This window comes from Equus caballus, chromosome 10, assembly GCF_041296265.1.
Source record: "Equus caballus isolate H_3958 breed thoroughbred chromosome 10, TB-T2T, whole genome shotgun sequence".
NCBI lineage: Eukaryota > Metazoa > Chordata > Mammalia > Perissodactyla > Equidae > Equus > Equus caballus.
The window spans coordinates 21757567-21776010 of record NC_091693.1 but is presented as its reverse complement, the minus strand read 5'-3'; the positions used below and the strand labels follow the sequence as shown (position 1 = coordinate 21776010).

The 18444-nt window shown below is 43.4% G+C and overlaps 1 protein-coding gene across 10 annotated transcripts; it reads right to left on the bottom strand.

The window, feature by feature from the left end:
* Positions 1-251: 251 nt before the first annotated feature.
* ZNF175 (zinc finger protein 175) lies at positions 252-14943 on the bottom strand. 10 transcript variants are annotated; one of them, XM_070224822.1, is made up of 5 exons: positions 14777-14943; positions 12921-13089; positions 9962-10088; positions 8433-8531; positions 252-3097 (listed from the first exon to the last, which is right to left on the bottom strand). In XM_070224822.1, the coding sequence occupies exons 2-5, from the start codon at positions 13068-13070 to the stop codon at positions 1254-1256; spliced, it is 2220 nt and encodes a 739-aa protein (XP_070080923.1). In that variant the 5' UTR covers positions 13071-13089; positions 14777-14943; the 3' UTR covers positions 252-1253. The 10 variants fall into 10 exon arrangements, with proteins under 10 accessions (XP_070080923.1, XP_070080919.1, XP_070080920.1 ...); XM_070224818.1 differs by having other exon boundaries at positions 14811-14909; XM_070224819.1 differs by having other exon boundaries at positions 12921-13183; positions 14811-14881.
* Between the last annotated feature and the right edge of the window lie 3501 nt (positions 14944-18444).

Genomic DNA, 18444 nt, shown 5'->3' with positions numbered 1-18444 from the left:
GAGTGAAAATAACAAGATGCACACATGTGTATGATCTGATCTGACATTTATAAAACAAAGAGGAAAGAGTTCGTATATAGGTATGTGATTATGAGCATGTTAGGGTGTGTGGATAACAAGTTTTGGCAAACTTCTGTAAAGAGCCAGATAGTAAATGTTTTTGGGTTGCAGGCCATACGGTCTTTGCTACACTTAGTCAATTCTGCCATGGAGCCACAAAAGCAGCCACAGACAATACAGAAACAAATGAATATGGCTGTGTCAAATAAAACTTTATTTAAAAAAACACGTGGCCAGCCAGATTTGGTTGATGGCCAGTTTGCTGACTTGTGGTGTATATGATTAGGAGCCTATACAAAAATAGGAAAGAGTCCATACTAAAAGGTTGACACCAGTTATTTATGGAGAGGCTCACCAGAGGTGGTGAAGCTGGAAGAAAAGGGGAGCATACAGCTGAGCTACTCATGAAAGAAACTTAAAAACTCCACCATGAGAACAGTATACAATATAGAATCACATTTATGTATTTACCCAAAAAAAGTGTACATTCATGTGTCTATATTCAAAGAAATTAGTAGTTATTGACTGTGCAACCTCAGGATATAAATATTCAATAGGGAATAAACTCGATCAACACAATTACATTAGATTCTTTAAAATATATCTATAACCTATCCACACCTCCTATTATGCAGTGAATTCCATAGCCAAAACTACAGAACTAAGGGCATAGCATATGTATGTATGTATATTTATATGGTAAATATAAATATTTACATATGTATATATGGTAAATGGTATATTTATATGAATGTATATATGGTAAATATACATACATATATAAATGTACATACACAATATTGTCTGGTCATCATTCAGTTTGCTGGCACTTTGGTTATCATTAACGTAATTTCCTACAAACTTTTCTATAAATAATCTGGTAACAATCTGTCTTGTACCACTTTCTATAGAAATACTTTTCTCAATGCATTAGTCAGGGTTTCTTTCCCAGGTAATTTTATAATCCTTAACAAAGCTAGTACAAATATAGACAGTTCTACTCATTCTTAAAATTTCTTTTCTGAGTAGTTTGCCTCATGTAAAAATGTGTAACTTTGTGACATGCACTGCGTTCCTGGAGTTTTTCTGAAGCATGAATTCTATATCATACACGTAGATCTGACTCTTACGAGATATCTTTTTCTTCAAGAAATTCAGAGAATTTGTTTCACTTATGAACATGTTTATGCATACTAGGAATTGATTTCTGGATAAAGCCTTTCAGCAGAATAACTGCTTCTGTAAGATTTGTCTCTGGTGTGAGTTGTTTGGTGTTTATTAAAATTCGATCTGTTGTTGAAGGTCTTCCCACATTTAGAACATGCGTAGGGTCTCTCTCCTGTGTGAATTCGTTGGTGCACTCTTAGTTGTGGTTTCTTACTGAAGGACTTCCCACAGTCACGGCATTCATAAGGTTTCTCTCCAATATGAGTTCTCTGATGTGTAATCAGCTCGGATTTCTGGAGGAAGGTGTTCCCACATTTGTAACAGGCATAAGTTCTCTCTCTCGTGTGAGTTATTTGATGCTTATGGAAATTTGACCTACCGTTGAAAGCCTTCCCACATTTGGTGCATACATAGGGCTTCTCTCCGGTGTGAATTCGCTGATGTTCTCTGAATTGTGACTTGGAAGTGAAGGCTTTCCCACAGTCGCTGCATTTGTAAGGCTTCTCTCCAGTGTGAGTTCTCTGGTGCATGCTGAGTATTGACTTCTGGTTAAACGCTTTCCCACAGGCACTGCACACGTGGTGTCTTTCCCCAGTATGAATTTTCTGGTGGATATTGAGGTGTGACTTTTGGGTGAAGGCTTTTCCACAGTTGTTACATTCATAAGGTTTCTCCCCGGTATGAATTCGATGATGTATATCGAGTTGTGACTTGGAAATGAAGGATTTCCCACAGTTGTGGCACTCAAAAGGTTTCTCTCCTGTGTGACTTCTTTGATGCACAGTCAAGTGTGCCTTCTGGATGAAGGCCTGCCCACATTCGATACATACATAGGACTTCTCCCCGGAATGGATTCTCTGGTGTAAGCTGAGCGTCGACTTCTGGGTGAAGGCTTTTCCACAGTCACTGCATGCATACTCTCGCTCACCAGTATGAATTTTCTGATGTATATTGAGGGTTGAATTCTGGGAGAAGGCTTTCCCACATTCACTGCATTTGTAGAGTTTTTCTCTAGTGTGCGTTCTCTGATGCCTGAAGAGAGATAACATCTGGAAAAAGGCTTTTCCACATTCAGGGCATTTATGGGGCTTCTTTCTGGTGTGAGTTTTCTGGTGTGTACTCAACTCTGACTTCTGGACAAAGACCTTTCCGCATTCCTTACATATGTAAGGTACGTGACCTGTATGATCTGTCAGACATACATTGAGTTTTGGTTGTGGGGTGAAGGCTTTTCCACATTTGCTGCATTCCTGGAGGTTTTCTACACTGTGGAATCTCTGTTGCTCAAGGAGGTGTGACTTTTGGGCAAAGTCCCGCCCACATTCAGTACATTTATCTGGTTTCTCTTGAATTTGATGTTGTGTGAGTGACTGTTTACGACCACGGACTTTTGTGCATTGATTACTTTCACAGAAGTTCTCTCCTATATGAATATTCTTGCCGCTGGCATTGGAAGAGCTATGGGTGAATAGCTGACCAGACCCAACAATCTCATCAAGGGGTTTTGTGGTATTGCTTTGATTCTGATGATTACCTTCTAGGTTAGGCTTCAAACTTTTTGCAAATGAGTAACGTATATGAGGTCTTTTTTGTGAAGAAACATGGTGGGGCCTCACATGACTGATTTTTCCAGGGTCCTTATATTCACAATCCTTTTCTGTCTTCAGTGTTTTCTTACTGGGGAAAACCCCATGATCTGAAGGTCTATTTTGATTTTGCTGATCTCTCTTTGTATGGTCAGTGTCCTTCCACAGTTCTCTTAAAATGGAACACCATGAACGATCTCTTGTGACTTCAACTGCCATATCATTGTGAAATGAAGCTTTTTCAGAAGTTTCCTGTGGTGGGGTTTCAAGCCCCAAATCCCCTTCTAGAAGGAGAAAGAAGATGAAACAGACACAATGAACAGTTAGTGGATGATAGAGGGGAAATGATACGGAGCAGAGTGAGACGGAACAAAGGGAAAATGCTGAGTCATCTAATAATGGCGGCAATGGCATTGATAACGCAACAGTTACACAGTCCTTATTATGTGTCAAACAGTTATCTATATAGCAGGTAGCATATGCCAAACAATATTCGACATGATGCACATATAAATGTGTTTAATCTTCACAACCCCACAAGGTAACTACACTTATTATCCTTGTTTTAAAGATGAAGAAAAGGAGGCACAGAATGGTTAAGTACAGGCATACCTCGTTTTATTCCACTTTGCTTTACTGCACTTCACAGATCCTGAGTTTTTTACAAGGCCCTCCACCAGCAAAGTGATTATGACTTGCTGAAGGCCCAGATGATAGTTAGCATTTTTTAGCAATAAAGTGTTTTTTGATTAAGGTATCTACATTGTTCTTTTAGACATAATGCTAATGTACACTTAACAGACTACAGTATAGTGTAAACTTAACTTTTATATGCACTGGGAAATCAAAAAACTCGTGTGACTTGCTTTATTGTGATGTTTGTTTTAGCGGGGCAGTCTGGAACTGAACCCACAGTATCTCTGAGGTATGCCTGGAACTGGCCAAAATCACTTTGTTGACCTGTGGGAAAATTAGATTTAAACAAAGGCAACCTGATCTAGATACCCACTGATACCTACTGACTTAGTAGGATGACTTCAGGATAAAACAGGCAAGAATGTTTACGGGGCAAGCTTGAAGGAGGGGGCTCAGAGTATAGGTCTTCATTAGCTTGCAGATCTAAGTTGTCACTAATCTCCCAGCTTCCTCTCACTTGTTAAAAACAATATGAAATCCATTAGCCACATATATCCTCTGGAAAACTATTGAAACATCAATCCCAATATGGCCAAGCAGTGAAAGAATACCTATGCCCAAACTCTCAACTCTCCACGAAGCTGAAATTTGTTTTCTTGAACCTGGAAATATAGGCACAACCCAAGAAAGGTACACTGGAAGAATGGACAAGCAAGCTGTCCCCCAGAATCTGTTTTACCCTCGTCCACAGAAGTTAAATGTGGCTGGTACATGGCTGCCAAGCTCCGTTAACAGTTCCTGATTTCCTTTGCATTGACATGTGTCAGTGAGACTGTGTTTTTGCTGATGGAATGTACACACAACATTATGCACCACTTCTAGGCCAGGGCAGTAAGATCACAGCTTCTCAATACTCTCTGTCGCTTTCTGCCTAGTAGAACCTGGCTTTGAATGCAATGCACATTCAATCACGCAGATCGACAGTATCATAAAGGATGGTGCAACAATGACAAGGGAAAAACTTAAGACACCTGAAGAATACAAGAAGTTAAGGCTTCCTGATGACCTGCTTTTTTTTTTTTTTAAAGATTGGCACCTGAGCTAACAACTGTTGCCAATCTGTCTTTCCCCCCCCCCCCCAAATGCCCCCAGCAGATAGTTGTATATTTTTAGTTGTGGGTCCTTCTAGCTGTGGCATGTGGGACGCCGCCTCAGCGTGACCTGATAAGTGGTACCATGTCCACGCCCAGGATCCGAACTGGTGAAACCCTGGGCTGCCAAAGCAGAGCGCGCAAACTTAACCACTCGGCCACGGGGCCGGCCCCGTGACCTGCTTTTATGAACTGCTTTATAGGAGAGAAATTATTCTAGAAATTATTATAGTGAACCTTGGTCTCTTTGTTATAACTTTCAGCTTTATGCTACCCAATATACCCATTTTGTACCAAGAATAGGAGTCACTGATCATCCAATTTAGTAGTATAGAACACAAGACATAGCAGATTCTCAAAAAAAAAAAAAGAAGAAAAATAGAGTGACCAAATTTTACTATTACTTTATCCTACCAGACGTTTACGTACTGAGTATGATAAGACCATCACATCTTGTTTCTTTTGTCTTTCAGTCACTTGGATAAACTTTATCCCAGACCCTTGTCCTGTCCAAAAACCTCATAAATCTTTCACTTTTTAAAAAAAATATGAGAATGCCTTTTATTTTTGTCATTAACTTTTTTTTGTTGTGGTAAGAAACGCAAAATATAAAATTTACCATCTTAACCATGTCTAAGTCTGAAGCTCAGCAGCGTAAAGACATTCACATTGTTGTGCAACCAGCCTCCACAACTTTTCTATCTTGCAAAACTGAAACTCTGTCCCCATTCAACTCCTCATTTCCCCCTCCCCCTCCCCCTCAGGCAACCACCATTCTACTTTCTGTTTCTATGACTAGGGCTACTCTACATACCTCATATAAATGGAATCATATGGTATTTATCTTCTTGTGACTGGCTTATTTCACTTATCGTAATGTCCTTAAGGATCATCCATGTTGTAGCATGTGTCAGAATTTCCTTCCTTTTTAAAGCTGAATAATGTTACATAGTAGGTAGATATCCCATTTTGTTTATCCATTCATCCATCCATGGACTACTGGGTTGCTTCCACTTCTTGGCTATTGTGAATAGTGCTGCTATGAACATGAGTATGCAAATACCTCTTCAAGATCCTGCTTTCAATTCTTCTGGATATATATGCCCAGAAGCAGAATCACTGGGTCATATGGTAATTCTGTATTTAATTTTTTGTGGAATTGCCATGCCATTTTCCACAGTGGATGCACCATTTTACACTCCCACCAATAGTGCACAGAGGTGCCAACTTCTCCACATCCTTGCCAACACTTATTTTCTGTTTTTTTAACAGTAGCCCTTCTAATGGGTGTGAGGTGATATCACAGTGTGGTTTTGATTTACGTTTCCCTAATGATTAGCAATGTTGAGCACCTTTTCATATGATTGTTGGCCATTTGCTTATCATCTTGGGAGAAATGGCTATTCAAGTCCTTTACCTGTTTTTTAATTGGATATTTGTTTTTTTGTTTCATTTTTCACTCTTATATAGCAGTTTCACCCAAACATTGGCTTTCATTTATTCTGAGGATCTTATACTCTGGGTTCCCAGGCATAGACTTGGACCATTTTTAACTTTTCACTTCATTTAGATCACAAAACTCTCTTTTGTTTTCCTTGTGAGAAAGATTCACCCTGAACTAACATCCATTGCCAAATCTTCCTCTTCTTTTTGCTTGAGGAAGATTAGCCCTGAACTAACATCCGTTGCCAATCTTCCTCTTCTTTTTGCTTGAGGAAGATTAGCCCTGAGCTAACATCTGTGCCAATCTTCCTGTATTTTCTATGTGAGATGCTGCCACAGCATGGCTGACAAGAAGAGTACGTCCGTGCCCCGGATCTGAACCCGTGAACCTGGGCCGCTGAAGTAGAGCATGCAGAACTTTAACCACTTGGCCATGGGGCTGGCCCATAGATCATAAAACTCTTGCTAAACCTGATGATATTCAAATCACTGCCACAAATGTTCAATATAAAATATCAGAACTGTGCTGAAAAGCTTATCCATAACTCTCCAACACAGCTTGACAATGTTGCTTCAAAAAAAGTTTAATATCCCAAATCCCAGCAAATACTCATGTCTTCTATCCCCATTAAGACTGCTTTGCTTTTCCTTTGTTCCAATTCAAAATTGCTTCATGGAGCAGTTATGAGTACTGTGCCCTTAAAACTACCTCCCAACGTCATGCCACCTCTAGGGTGACACCGTTTTCTCTGACCTTTAAAAGCAGTCACTCTCTGTGTGTCCCCCATTTTGATACTTATTTTTTGAGTAGCGTTTCAGTAAATAGACATGATTAACACAAGAGGCTGATGTTAACGTCTCATGTCATTATCCACTCTATCCAATTACAATCTCTGTTGCTTTGAATCTCAGCAGATATTTAAAATATCCTTCTAAACATAGAGCAAAATATTATTTTCTGCCTATCTTCAGAAATTCAATAATTTCTATATCCTGAATGGTTTCCTCATGTTTAACACTGACATAATGAAAACAGAGTAGGGAGACTAGAACGTAATCAACTGAACATATGCAGAGCAGACCATCCTATGGTGAATATATATTATGTACATAATGTCTATATAGCAGATATTTAAAAATATATGAAACAATGAAGTAGAGAATGAGTGATGGAACTATTCAGGTGCATTTTTAAATTGGAAATATGTGGCCGTGATATAATGTAACTGAAAAGTGTTTGTTAATCTGACATAGTAGGAAATAACTATTTTTGCATCAAAATCTACTGAGAAAAAAAGGAACATCAATCTTTGTGGTAATAAAATCTGTCCATAGCGTCTTGACTGAACTCATAAACGAGTAAAATCCATAAATCCCATTAGGAACAAAATAACTCAAGCATGAGAAAATAGGGAGCTGGCTTAGGATGACAGCACTGGGATTAAGAAAAACGGTCAACTAAATGGTATGTGCAAAAAGAAAAATGGTAGAATTTCTAAAATAAATTACAAGACTGAGATGGAAGAGCTTAGAAACAGAGGATTCTGACAAAATGTATAAAGTGAGAAGAATTTCCGATTTGTGTGATGATTCCAATTTCTGATCTCCCAAAACGAAGTGAGTCATCTCATGGGAACTGTCCACCATGTAGCTAAACAAGGTAACAGAATACAGTTTAGGCACGAGGACTGGAGGGGCTCATGTAAGGATCATCAGAAAAATGTATGAGGCCTAAGTGTTCAGAATAGAAAAGCCCTTTAAAGCGATTCCTATCTGAAGGGATGACCAGAGGAACTACAGACCCCCCAAGCTGGAGACATCCCAATCAGGAGAAAAAGAAAAAAGAAGACCCAGCACAGAAAAGAAAGATCACTGAATTCAGGGGATAAATAAAAAGGAAAAAAGGCCTTGAGGAAAGTCCATGGACACAAAGGGAAAACAATATGACAAAGGCAATGTACACATGGAAAACCCAAGCAGATAAGAGATAGGATGAGATCCTCTAACAACATAGTTACAAGAAAAATTATAACATGAAACAGACATGGCCATAAATGAGAAATTGGTAAATGCTAAGTGTTGGCAAGCCAGATGTGCAAGAGCAGATCCGTATGCATTCCCACGTGGGAGTGGAGATTATACAGCCCAACTGAGGAGCAATATGGCTTACCTAGTCAAATTAAGTACACTTGCGTCCAGTGATCCCACCCCCGAGTATGCACCTCTGAAAATTCTTACACATTATTTACAAGATAATGTACGAAGCGTTAGTTGTAGAAACTGGGAGGAGGCACCCTAAATGTCTACCATGGGAATGGATGAGTGTAGTAGGTTGAACAATGCTCTCCCCACACCCAAGTATCCATGTCTTCCAAGGTTAGTCACTCACCTTGACACCGCTGATGGGGGAGGAGTTTGGCCTTCCCTATCCATGGCTCCTTTCCTTTTTCCATCCTGAAAATGATCTCTGGGATGGGAATGTGATACCCTGTTAATGAGAAAGGACACTGGATTTGGATGTTGTGGACAGATTTTTGGGACCCCTCTTCCTGGTCTAACAGGCAAACCTAGCAAGCAAACTGCATAGGCTGTCAGTCAGTACCATAAAATCCACGCTGTGCTGTGAAGCAGCCATGCAGGCCAGCTTCAGCCTGTGTCACATGATCTTGCAAGCCCTCATCTCATGACTGAAGATGTCAGCTGGACAGATGTACAACAGGAAGAGATAAAGGGGTACCTTGCTCTCACGTTTCCCAGATACATTTCTTAGAGATTAAGGGACTAACTAAGGACCCTGGTCCTTGCCTCCCCTCCACACACAGAAGACTAACGTCAGCATCTCTGAACTTGTTTGAGGCATGACCAAGAAATTCTTATTTATGTTGCCTTCAATGTATAACCTAGAGAAAAACCCAGATGTACTCTATCCCCCTTTGTGTTTAAATCTAGTTGTTTTTTTCTTTTCCTCTTCCCTGCACGTACACTTGTTACCGCCCAAAGGGGGTCCTCTGCTCACCGCGAGACGTGCCAATAGTCAGAAGGCAAGGTGGGTGGAGAGAAAGGACTTTATTATAGCTTGCTAGCAAGAGGGAAGATGGCTGACTCGTGTCCGAAAGACCCATCTCACAGAACAGACTACAGGCCAGTTATATAGGAGGCCAGTCTCCAGGTGGGGGAGGCGGGTGGTCTCCGGGTGGGGGCAGACATCTGGTCTCAGTTTCTGATAGTCCTTTGTTTTACTGGATATGCATGAGACTGGACAAATGCCCTATACCCTGATCTTTCAGTGGTCACTGATGATGGCTATGAGCACAGGCTCTCTGCCCAGGGGTCATCACATTCTTAAGGAACTCAAAAGAACAAAGTTATCATCTTAAAGCAGCTGGGAGGGGCCACAAAATCAACAGAGCATGTCTGGACTAGTTACTCAGAGGTCATTTAAAGTTACAAAATGGTTTCCTTTCTACAATATGGCTTCTCTCATGTCAACCTTGTGTTGAGCCAGGATCGCAGTTTGTGAAAGAGATATAAGCTGCACTTAAATTCACGTGTACACCTCGGAGCACTTCCATCAGAGCCCTGTGTTGAACTGTTTTCCTGGGGTTCGAACTCCTCATGCTGATTATTGAATAAACTCCTTCACTAATATCACCTAGACTCTATTTCAGTCGACACTGTGGTCTTGGGTCATTGAAACTTTGCATTGGTTCATCAGAAAAGTCAACATCTTTCACTAGGAACAGAGTAATCCTCAAACGTGCCCAAGAGGAATGAACAATCTGGCGTGCCCAAGAGGAATGAACAATCTGGGACAAACCAAAGGCAACCTGATCACACACTTCAGATGTCCCACTGCATTCCACAAGGAAGGAAATCTCAGCAAGGCCCATTCAAGATTCCCAGGTCAGGGGTGCTCACCCACGGAGAAGAGGTGGCTGTAGATCTCCAGCATCACATCCTGGTACAGGCGTCTCTGGGCAGGGTCCAGTTGCTGCCACTCCTCCCTGCTGAAGTCCATGGTCACGTCCTCGAAGGACACTGATCCCTGTTAACAACATACCCCAGCTCAATGTGAATCAGACATCACTGGCAAAAAGGGAGTTACATGCAGAGCCATGTTTTTAATGATTTTGTACCATGATATATCATATGGCTTCCCACTAACGACCTTTCATATTATATTTTGGGGGATTAGAAAAATTTATAGAAATATCCTGCCATCTATTATATACCAGTGATATTGTGACTTATAATAAATATATATTTGGTCTTTGTCCTTGTTTCTAGCACATAACTCCTAAAACCCTTGTTATTTCCTAAGTGATGAGGAATAAAGGTGTTTCTTGTTATGTTAATAAGGTGACTTTCAGACCCACCCAAAGGTGGGGGCTGGTTGCCAGGGGAACCAAGCATGTGATTAGAGGGCTGCATTTCAGTCTCAACCCTGACCTCCGGGGAGGGGGGAGGGGGGAGAGGCTGGAGGTTGAATTAGTGGGCAGTGCCCAATGACCTAATTAATTTGTCTGTATAGTGAAGCCTTCATAAAAACTCCAAAGGACAAAGTTTGGAGAGCTTCCAGGTTGGTGACCCAGATCACTTCCACGTGCCACCATGCCAGGCCTCCAACTCCACCATGACAGAAGCTCCTTTGTTCGGGATCTTGCCCTATGTATCTCTTCTGGCTGTTGATTTTTATCTGTTAATGTCCTTTGTAATAAAGCAGTAATCTAGTGAGTAAATGGGTTTCCTGATTTGTATAAACCGCTTCTACAGGATAATAACAAAATGGAGTAACATATGTCAGGCTTGTAAAAATGGAGCAGGGAGGCCATGGGGAAGTGAGGCTTATGCACATCTCTACTCAGATGGAATGGAATCTCTGAACTGCGCTTCACTGCTGTCATCCTGACCTTCTTCGAAGAAATATGCTTACTCCCATAGATAAGAGCTTTCTGCCTTAGAGATGGCCTTAGCGACCAATCGCGTGTGGCCAAGAAGTAACAGTTGTTGCCAGCACTGATCTCAAATCTTGCAGGACAACCTGTGTGATTTCTCTTTTTGTCTTTATAAACCCATCTCCTTTGTCTTCCTCTGAGCACACGAGTTTCTCGAATCTGTGTCTCCCAAATTGCAATTCTTGAAACCCCAAATAAATTTTTTGCTGCTTTTGCAGTTTATGCCTCTTATTCATTGACACACTCTAGCAAATTAATCAAACCCAAGGAGAGGGCTGTGGGAACCTGATTTTATAGCCGACTGGTCAGAAGCACAGGTGACAACCTGGAGTTGCGATTGGCATCTGAAGTGGGGGTCGGGGGTCGCGGGAATGGAGGCAATCTTGTGGGACTGAGTCCTTAACCTGGGGGATCTGACACTATCTATGGGTAGATAGGGCCAGAATTGAGTTAAATTGTAGGACACTCAGCTGGTGTCACAGAGAATTGCTTGGTGTGGGAAAAATCCCCACATTTGGTGACCAGAATTGTCAGAAATGCAGTGTTCTGTATGAGAAGGGAGATTTTCCTTTACAACAGAGAACGCTGATCTGATAAAAACTTGAAACATCTCTTGGAAGGGTAAGTATGAGAAGCATGCAGGTGAGTGCTGGAGGTGCGACTATATGAAAGAGGGCTAAATCTAAACCTGAGAATGTGAGAAGTAATTCTTTTGGGATCCTGAACCCAATTCTGTGTGTGTGAGGGGGGTTCCCCCACACCAAGCAATTCTCCAGACTCAGCTGGATATCCTACAATTCAAGCCAAGGAGAGAGACCTCAGAAGGAACCAACTTGGCGACACCTTGATCTTATAGACTTCCAGCCTCCAGAACTGTGAGAAAATAAATTTCTGTTGTTCAAGCCCCCCAGTCTTTGGTACTTTGTTATGGCAGTCCCAGCAAACTAGCAGTCACTAAACAATGATCTAGACAATTTTTTTTAATTCGTGTTTTAATTTTAAGAATTACTTTTAAATATTAAATATTTGGGGCATTATCTTTCAACTTTTAAGTGATTTTTATTAGGCATTTATTATGATAGTGTCAATGTTCCTTTCTTTTAATGTTTTCTATTATAAAATGTTTCCATCAGGTTGAGATGATTTTTAAACATTATTGAAATATATAACCTTCTCACAATATATTGGTTGAATGGTAATAAGCCATGCATTTATTATACCTTTTTTTAAACAGAAAATCTCTGTAACTTTGAGTATAAATCTATCACATGATAATGATGCACTGTTTATTATCATGGCCACTCATTATTTGAAAACACAGAGAGTGCCATGAAATACACCGAATAACTTGGACTTTCAGGAAATCTTTAGTATACTCAAGAATCCTGCTTTCTCATTCCTAAATATCAAATATTAATATCTGTGGGCGATTTGGAAACACTATTCTCTGGCGTTTTTATCATCTTTAAACACAGGAAAAACCACGTGGTCCTTAGGAGCCAGTTCTTGCTCTAGTATCCCATGACTCTATAAACTAGGACAAAGGGGAACCAAGCCAACCCCAAGAGCAGGTGAGGAGTCAGGCGGGGACCAGCGGAGAATATGCCAGGACCCAGCGGTGGATGAAGGGTCTTAGCCTGTGCTGAGCAGGAAGGAGTCAGCATTTCCCTGCTGTGCCGAGGGCGTCCCACCCAGACTAGGGGTGACCTTTTCTTCTTCCTTTGCCCCAGGACCAACCCTCTTCTCCAAGACAGCCTTCTTCATCGGCCAGTTCAGAGTCCCCTATATCAGAGCCATGTTGAGGGGACACCAGCCCCGTGTGGTCAGCTCTCAGCAGGAGGACCTGGATTGCCTCGGGCACAGGGAGTCCGGAATCTCCTGCCCTAGAGTTCTGGAGAACTGTGCCTGGGGCTCCTGCTTACCTCACAGGATCTATCCTGCTCCGCTGGACCCAGGACCTGGGGCCTCGGGGGCAAATTCACACCAGCAGACATGTCCCCTCTGGACTTCACCTCTCGGTCTCTCTTGCTGACAACTCCACTTTTCCCAGGAGCCCAAAACTGGGTAGGCATCTGTAGGCTCCAATGAGATCTGCTGGGGGAAGTAAGGTTGGGCTGTGAAGGGAGATCCTGTGGCCTCAGTGATGTGGCCTGACCCAGGGGCTCTGCAGAGACACCAGGAAGCCCTGGAAAGGCAACGACCACATGGTCACTCATCCAACATTCACTCCACATGAATTTCTGGGGGCCCTTAGGTGAGGGCTACTGTGCTAGACACTGAGAGTAGACAAAGCTCAGAAAAATCTAACTCTCGTTCTTAGGGTTACAAAAAAGACCAAGAGATTTGGAGTAAACTTAAAAGCTTTCATCGCAGCTCTGCCACCTTTTAACTGGAGATACCACTTTAGTTGCAGTTTCCAAAATGAGGATACACATATTTATCACAGACATTGGGAAACATCCAAAAGATGCAGCTTGTGAAGCCCTCAGCACCTGCCTGGCCTGTGGTTAAATAATGAACAAAAATCAGCAAGTTGCAGAGTCAGGTATCAGGTACCTTGTTTCCTTTTCACACAGCCCTGTCAGCTAAGTATCATGATCGTTATTATACCCATTTTGAGGAAACTGAGGCTGAGTGCTGTTACATAATCTGCCTTAAGGTCACTCAGTCTGCAAAGAGAAGAACAAGAAATCAGTCCCACGTCTGCCTCACTCTAAACTGCACACTGTCACCACAGGCCCTGTGGTCCCCTACGCGGTCAGCTTCCAGAAACACCCATTTCTGTTTCCTGTTGCCTTCAGAGAGCTGAGGCTTCAAGTCGGCCATGTCTGGTGCACCTAATCCAAGCCTCTGGACATTTCAGTGCCCATCCATAACCACCTAGACAGCCCAGCCTTTTCCGACAAAGATGAAACTTAAGTTCAGTGTACTCACCCCCCACCTTGACCCAGAAAACCTGCAGACATGCGCCAGGATCCCCAGTCACTTACTGTTTTTTCCCTGTCCCTGAGTTGCCCCGCCCCACGCCAGCCACCCCCAAATGCAGTTATGACCACACTGACCTCCCGAAATCCCCAAAGAGTGGACCTCAGGTCTGCCACAAGGTCACGAAATGCCTGCCGGTCACTGATGTGGCCAGACTCCTGAAATTATTCCAACGCTGCATGCCAGTAAATGTTCCCCAGGGGCTGTGATTGCCACAAGACCCCAAATAATCCCCCAGAAGAGGTTCCAAATAGCACACCTCAATAGGAAACCATCGTGGATCTGCTCAACTGCCAATCACTGCCTCTCACCACGTCCACAGGGCCCCAAGGAGAGGCCTCGCAAACCCCCATCACTGACCCCCTGGGCCTCCAGTCAGCAGGCTCCCATACACCACCCTCAGCACCCCACTGATTTCTATAGGCCCCCAATCATGCTCCCCAGAGTTACAATGTGACCCTCAAAGTCCTCAGTCCCAGAAGCTCCTGCTCCTAATCAATCACTGCCTCCAACAGTCCCCAAGCAGTGGGTCACTTCCCCCAAATGTCCCCCAGGACCATCCACTAACGCCCTGTTAAGACGCATGCTCACTGTACTCCAATGAGCAAGTTTCATGGGCCAACAACATAAAATCTGGTATTAAAGTACACTTGCAGTGTAAGTTACAAAAATAGTTATATACACACAAAAAACACGCAAAGAGCCAATCATCCAACTTAAATTAGAAAACCCGGCTCACCCCACAGATCGCCCCGCCTCATCACTCACACCAAGCCGATGTCGCCTCACTGACCCCACAGAATCCCACTGCTAACATCCGAAATCACCTCAGGGTCCCGCATGCGACAGACGGGTTAGAAACAGCTGACAACATAAGCGGAAATGACGGCTCTGGGCCACTTCCGGCTCAGGTTGAGTCGTCCCCGTTTTCTCGGCTGGTTGAACTGAGCGCATGCTCACTAGAAGCTTTGAAGCCACTCCCTGCCAATAGTCAGCATGGCGCCTTGCAGTGTCCGTATGTCTATTGCGCGGTTCAATCTTTCAGGAACTGTCAAGCGAACGACATGGCCGCGCCCATAAAGAATGGAGGCCGTCATTTTCAAAGAATGTCCATTCCGTACAGCCAGGGAAGGTATTTGCAATCTCACAGAGTAAAGTCTTGGGGTTGTCCCACTTTGGCAGAGGACCTATTGAATATCTGTGTATATATATTTCTAAGAGCAACTGGCACTGCACATTCTGAAAAATACCTTTTCTCTGTATTATCACATTGATTTAAAGCCCCACCCTCAGAATCCAGGTATCTTGCCCCCTCTTCCCTCCCAAGAGTCACTCTGCACAGAGAGGCTAATGCAGACGTGTTAGGAGGCCAAAGGGTGCGGAGCCGAGTAGACGAACTGCCCTCCGTCACCAGACTCCTTTGGGGTCAGCTCCACGACCCCAGGCTCTGAGGACTGGAAGAGGCTCGTGGCTTGGCTCTCCAGTGTCCCGTTCAGCCTGCCGGAGGGTTGCTGTCAATCACACAGATCAGACTCAGGGATTGGCCTTCAGGACTGATAGGGAGGAGCCACTCTCCAGTGCACTCAGGTGAGGGGAGAAGAAAAAGGTGGAGACGAAGAAAAGGAGAGACAAAAGGTGGACCTAGTATTCAGAAGTAGTTTCTCTCCCTCATTCTGTTTCTCTCTTTCCCCCCCTTCTCCATTGTCTGATCATTTATTCGTTACTTCTGCAGCCATTTACTGCAGTTGTTATAATAACTTAGTGCAAAGATTCTGGAGTTGGACTGCCTGGGTTTGAAGTTCAAGTTCGGGCAAGTTAGTTACCCTCACTGTAATTCAATTTCCTGTTTCCTAAGGTTGTAAGGATTAAATAATTAAATAAATTATCATATGCAAAATGGCTAAAATAGTGCTGGCACATAATAAGAATGAGCTTTATACGAGAAAAATAATATTCCATTTCGCGGGCCCGCCCGTGGCCGAGTGGTTGAGTTCCCGCTCTCTGCTTGGGTGGCCTAGGGTTTCTCTGTTCGGATCCTGGGCGTGGACGTGGCACCGCTCATCAGGCAAGCTGAGGTGGCATCCCACATGCCACAACTGGAAGGATCCACAACTCAAAATACACAACTACGTACTGGGGGGCTTTGGTGAGAAAAAGGAAAAATAAAATCTTAAAAAAAATTTATTCTATATCATTCATTCAACAAATATTTATTAGGTTTCCTATGATATCGCCTGACTTTGTTTTTTCCAAAAGGGCCTGACTGTGGCCATTGAGCATGCATTGTATATCTGCTTAGACATTTTGAGATAAAGGTGCAACTTCCCTCTCCCTCCCAAAGTTGGCATCTCTTTAAAGATTAAGCATCTTTCCTTAGGTTGGGAACTGATTGCAGTGCTCATCTGTGACGGCCCAGCTCGAGGCAACAGACCTGCCACCTTGTGGGGTTCACCGAGACAGCAGACCTATCTGCTGTTTCCATCAATCACTGTGCTGACAGAGCAGCCTCGTGACTATTGTAAAAGGGACATTTCAATCATATGTGAAACATACTCTTTGGGGGTTTATAACCACCCTGTGTACCCCCACCTCTTTGGAGTGCTTTGTTCCTTTGTAGAAAGACTATCCCGGGTTATAATCCTCAGATTTCAGCTCAGAATAAACTCACCCAAATTTTCATTTATAGATTGGTTATGGATTATTTTCGTCAACACTTTTGAATCATGTCATTGTTCTTGTTGATTTTCTTCTAGGGGTAATGGGTCTAACTCTTCTGGATCCTCCCAAATCCATGGTTTTGACTCGTTTTTCAAACATCATTTTTATCATTGATCTCTTGAAATCCTGCATCTCTTTGGAAATTTGCAATTTTACCTATTTCTTTGTATCATTTTCACATTGTATTGTAGGAGGATCGCATCATTGGACAGAAAGACTGATGTAGATACTTGTGATATTGTGATTTATAATAAGAAACATATATATTTGGTCTTTGTCCTCATTTGTGGCACAGAGCTCCCCAAACCATTGGAAGTTCCTAAGTGAGGAGAGAGATTGAGGCGTCTTTTGTTACATTAATAAGGTGACATTTGGATTACACCTAAGGATGGGGGCTGGTTTCCAGGAGAACAAGCCATGTGATTAGATGGTTGGAATTTTCAGTCCCACACTACACCCCCTCCACCTCCAGGGAGAGGAGAGAGGCTAGAAGTTTAATCAATTGCCAATGGCCAATGATTTAATCAATCCTGCCTACATTATGAAACCTCCATAAAACCCCAAAAGGACAGAGTTTGGAGAGCTTCCAAGTTGATGAACACATGGAGATTTGGGAAGAGTGGAGCACCGGGAGAGAGCATGGAAGCTCCTTGCCCTTTGCCTCTCTTCCATCTGGCTGTCCCTGAGTCACATCACATTCCCTGGCCCAGGAAGATCATATAGTCATCAGAAGTGGACTCCGTGGCTTCATGTAACCATAGCCAGATGGTTTTCAGTCAGGCAGCTCGGCAGGCCAGGCATCTACTGGGTCCAAGGGAGGCAGGATGAGGAAGGGAGATGCTATGGGCTCAATAGATGAGGTCCCGAGTGGTGAGGGACCAGATTAAGTGTGAAAAGGGTGCGTTACTGGCATGTTGGGTTCTTATTGTCCCCCAGGAGAGAAGTCAAGAAAGACAACAAATGGGAGCAGAAAAGTAAAAGTTTATTAGCTTGGGCACAAGAGAGGCACAAGAGAGCCTACGTGGAAAGGAAAGGGGCAGGTGACCAGCCTGTTATGGAGCAGGATTGTGGAGCTTTTATTAGGCAAAGGCTGGGGAGGAGTGCCTTGTCATGGCATGTAGAGGTGGGCTTGTGCTTGTGTCTGAGCTGTTGTTCAACATGCAACCTCATGTGACACATGTATCAATAGCATGCTAGCTCTCCACCCCTGGGTGTGATTTTTAGTCTGGTAATGGGGCTAGGGTCACCTTCAGTGTACTCCTGGGTGCTAGGGTGCATGCGTAAGCCCAGGAAAGTCCAGAGGCTGTGGAATGTGGATCTTGGTGGTCTCTATCTGATTCTCCTAGCTTGCTAATTGGGTAGGGCCAATCTCATTAGGGACTTATCCTCATAGACCTGGGGCCTTGCAGATGGCCCTGTCTTATTAGGCTGGTTCCCATCTCAGGTAGATCTTCAGGACCTGCTGCAAGAGCCCACGCAGCTCTAAAGCCTGAGAAAGAAGAGAGCTGAGGGGCAGGCAGAAGAGAAGTTTGGAGAAGCAAGCCACAGTACAAAGGTAGAGCTTGTGGGGAAACCGAAGAAGTGTCCATGAGGCAGGTCCAGGCTCCTCCTTGAACCCAAACAGGCACAAGGAAAGCCACAAACATCCCACCCCAGCCTGGGGCTGCATCCCAGGCTTCAGTCCCAGCCTCCACCCTTGGGCCTTCCCTCTCAGAGGTGTTGAAGAGCTTGGCCAGCACTTCA

Bases quoted from the DNA above. Each gene is read 5' to 3' on its own strand.
- ZNF175 (XM_023650321.2), bottom strand. From the start codon at position 14,800: ATGTTAGCAGTGGGATTCTGTGGGGTCAGTGAGGCGACATCGGCTTGG. The intron at 10,089-12,920 runs GTAAGCAGGAGC...TGTTGTTAACAG, and splicing joins AGCAGGATAGATCCTGTGAG to GGATCAGTGTCCTTCGAGGA. The intron at 8,532-9,961 runs GTGAGCACCCCT...TCTCATTAACAG, and splicing joins CAGCCACCTCTTCTCCGTGG to GGTATCACATTCCCATCCCA.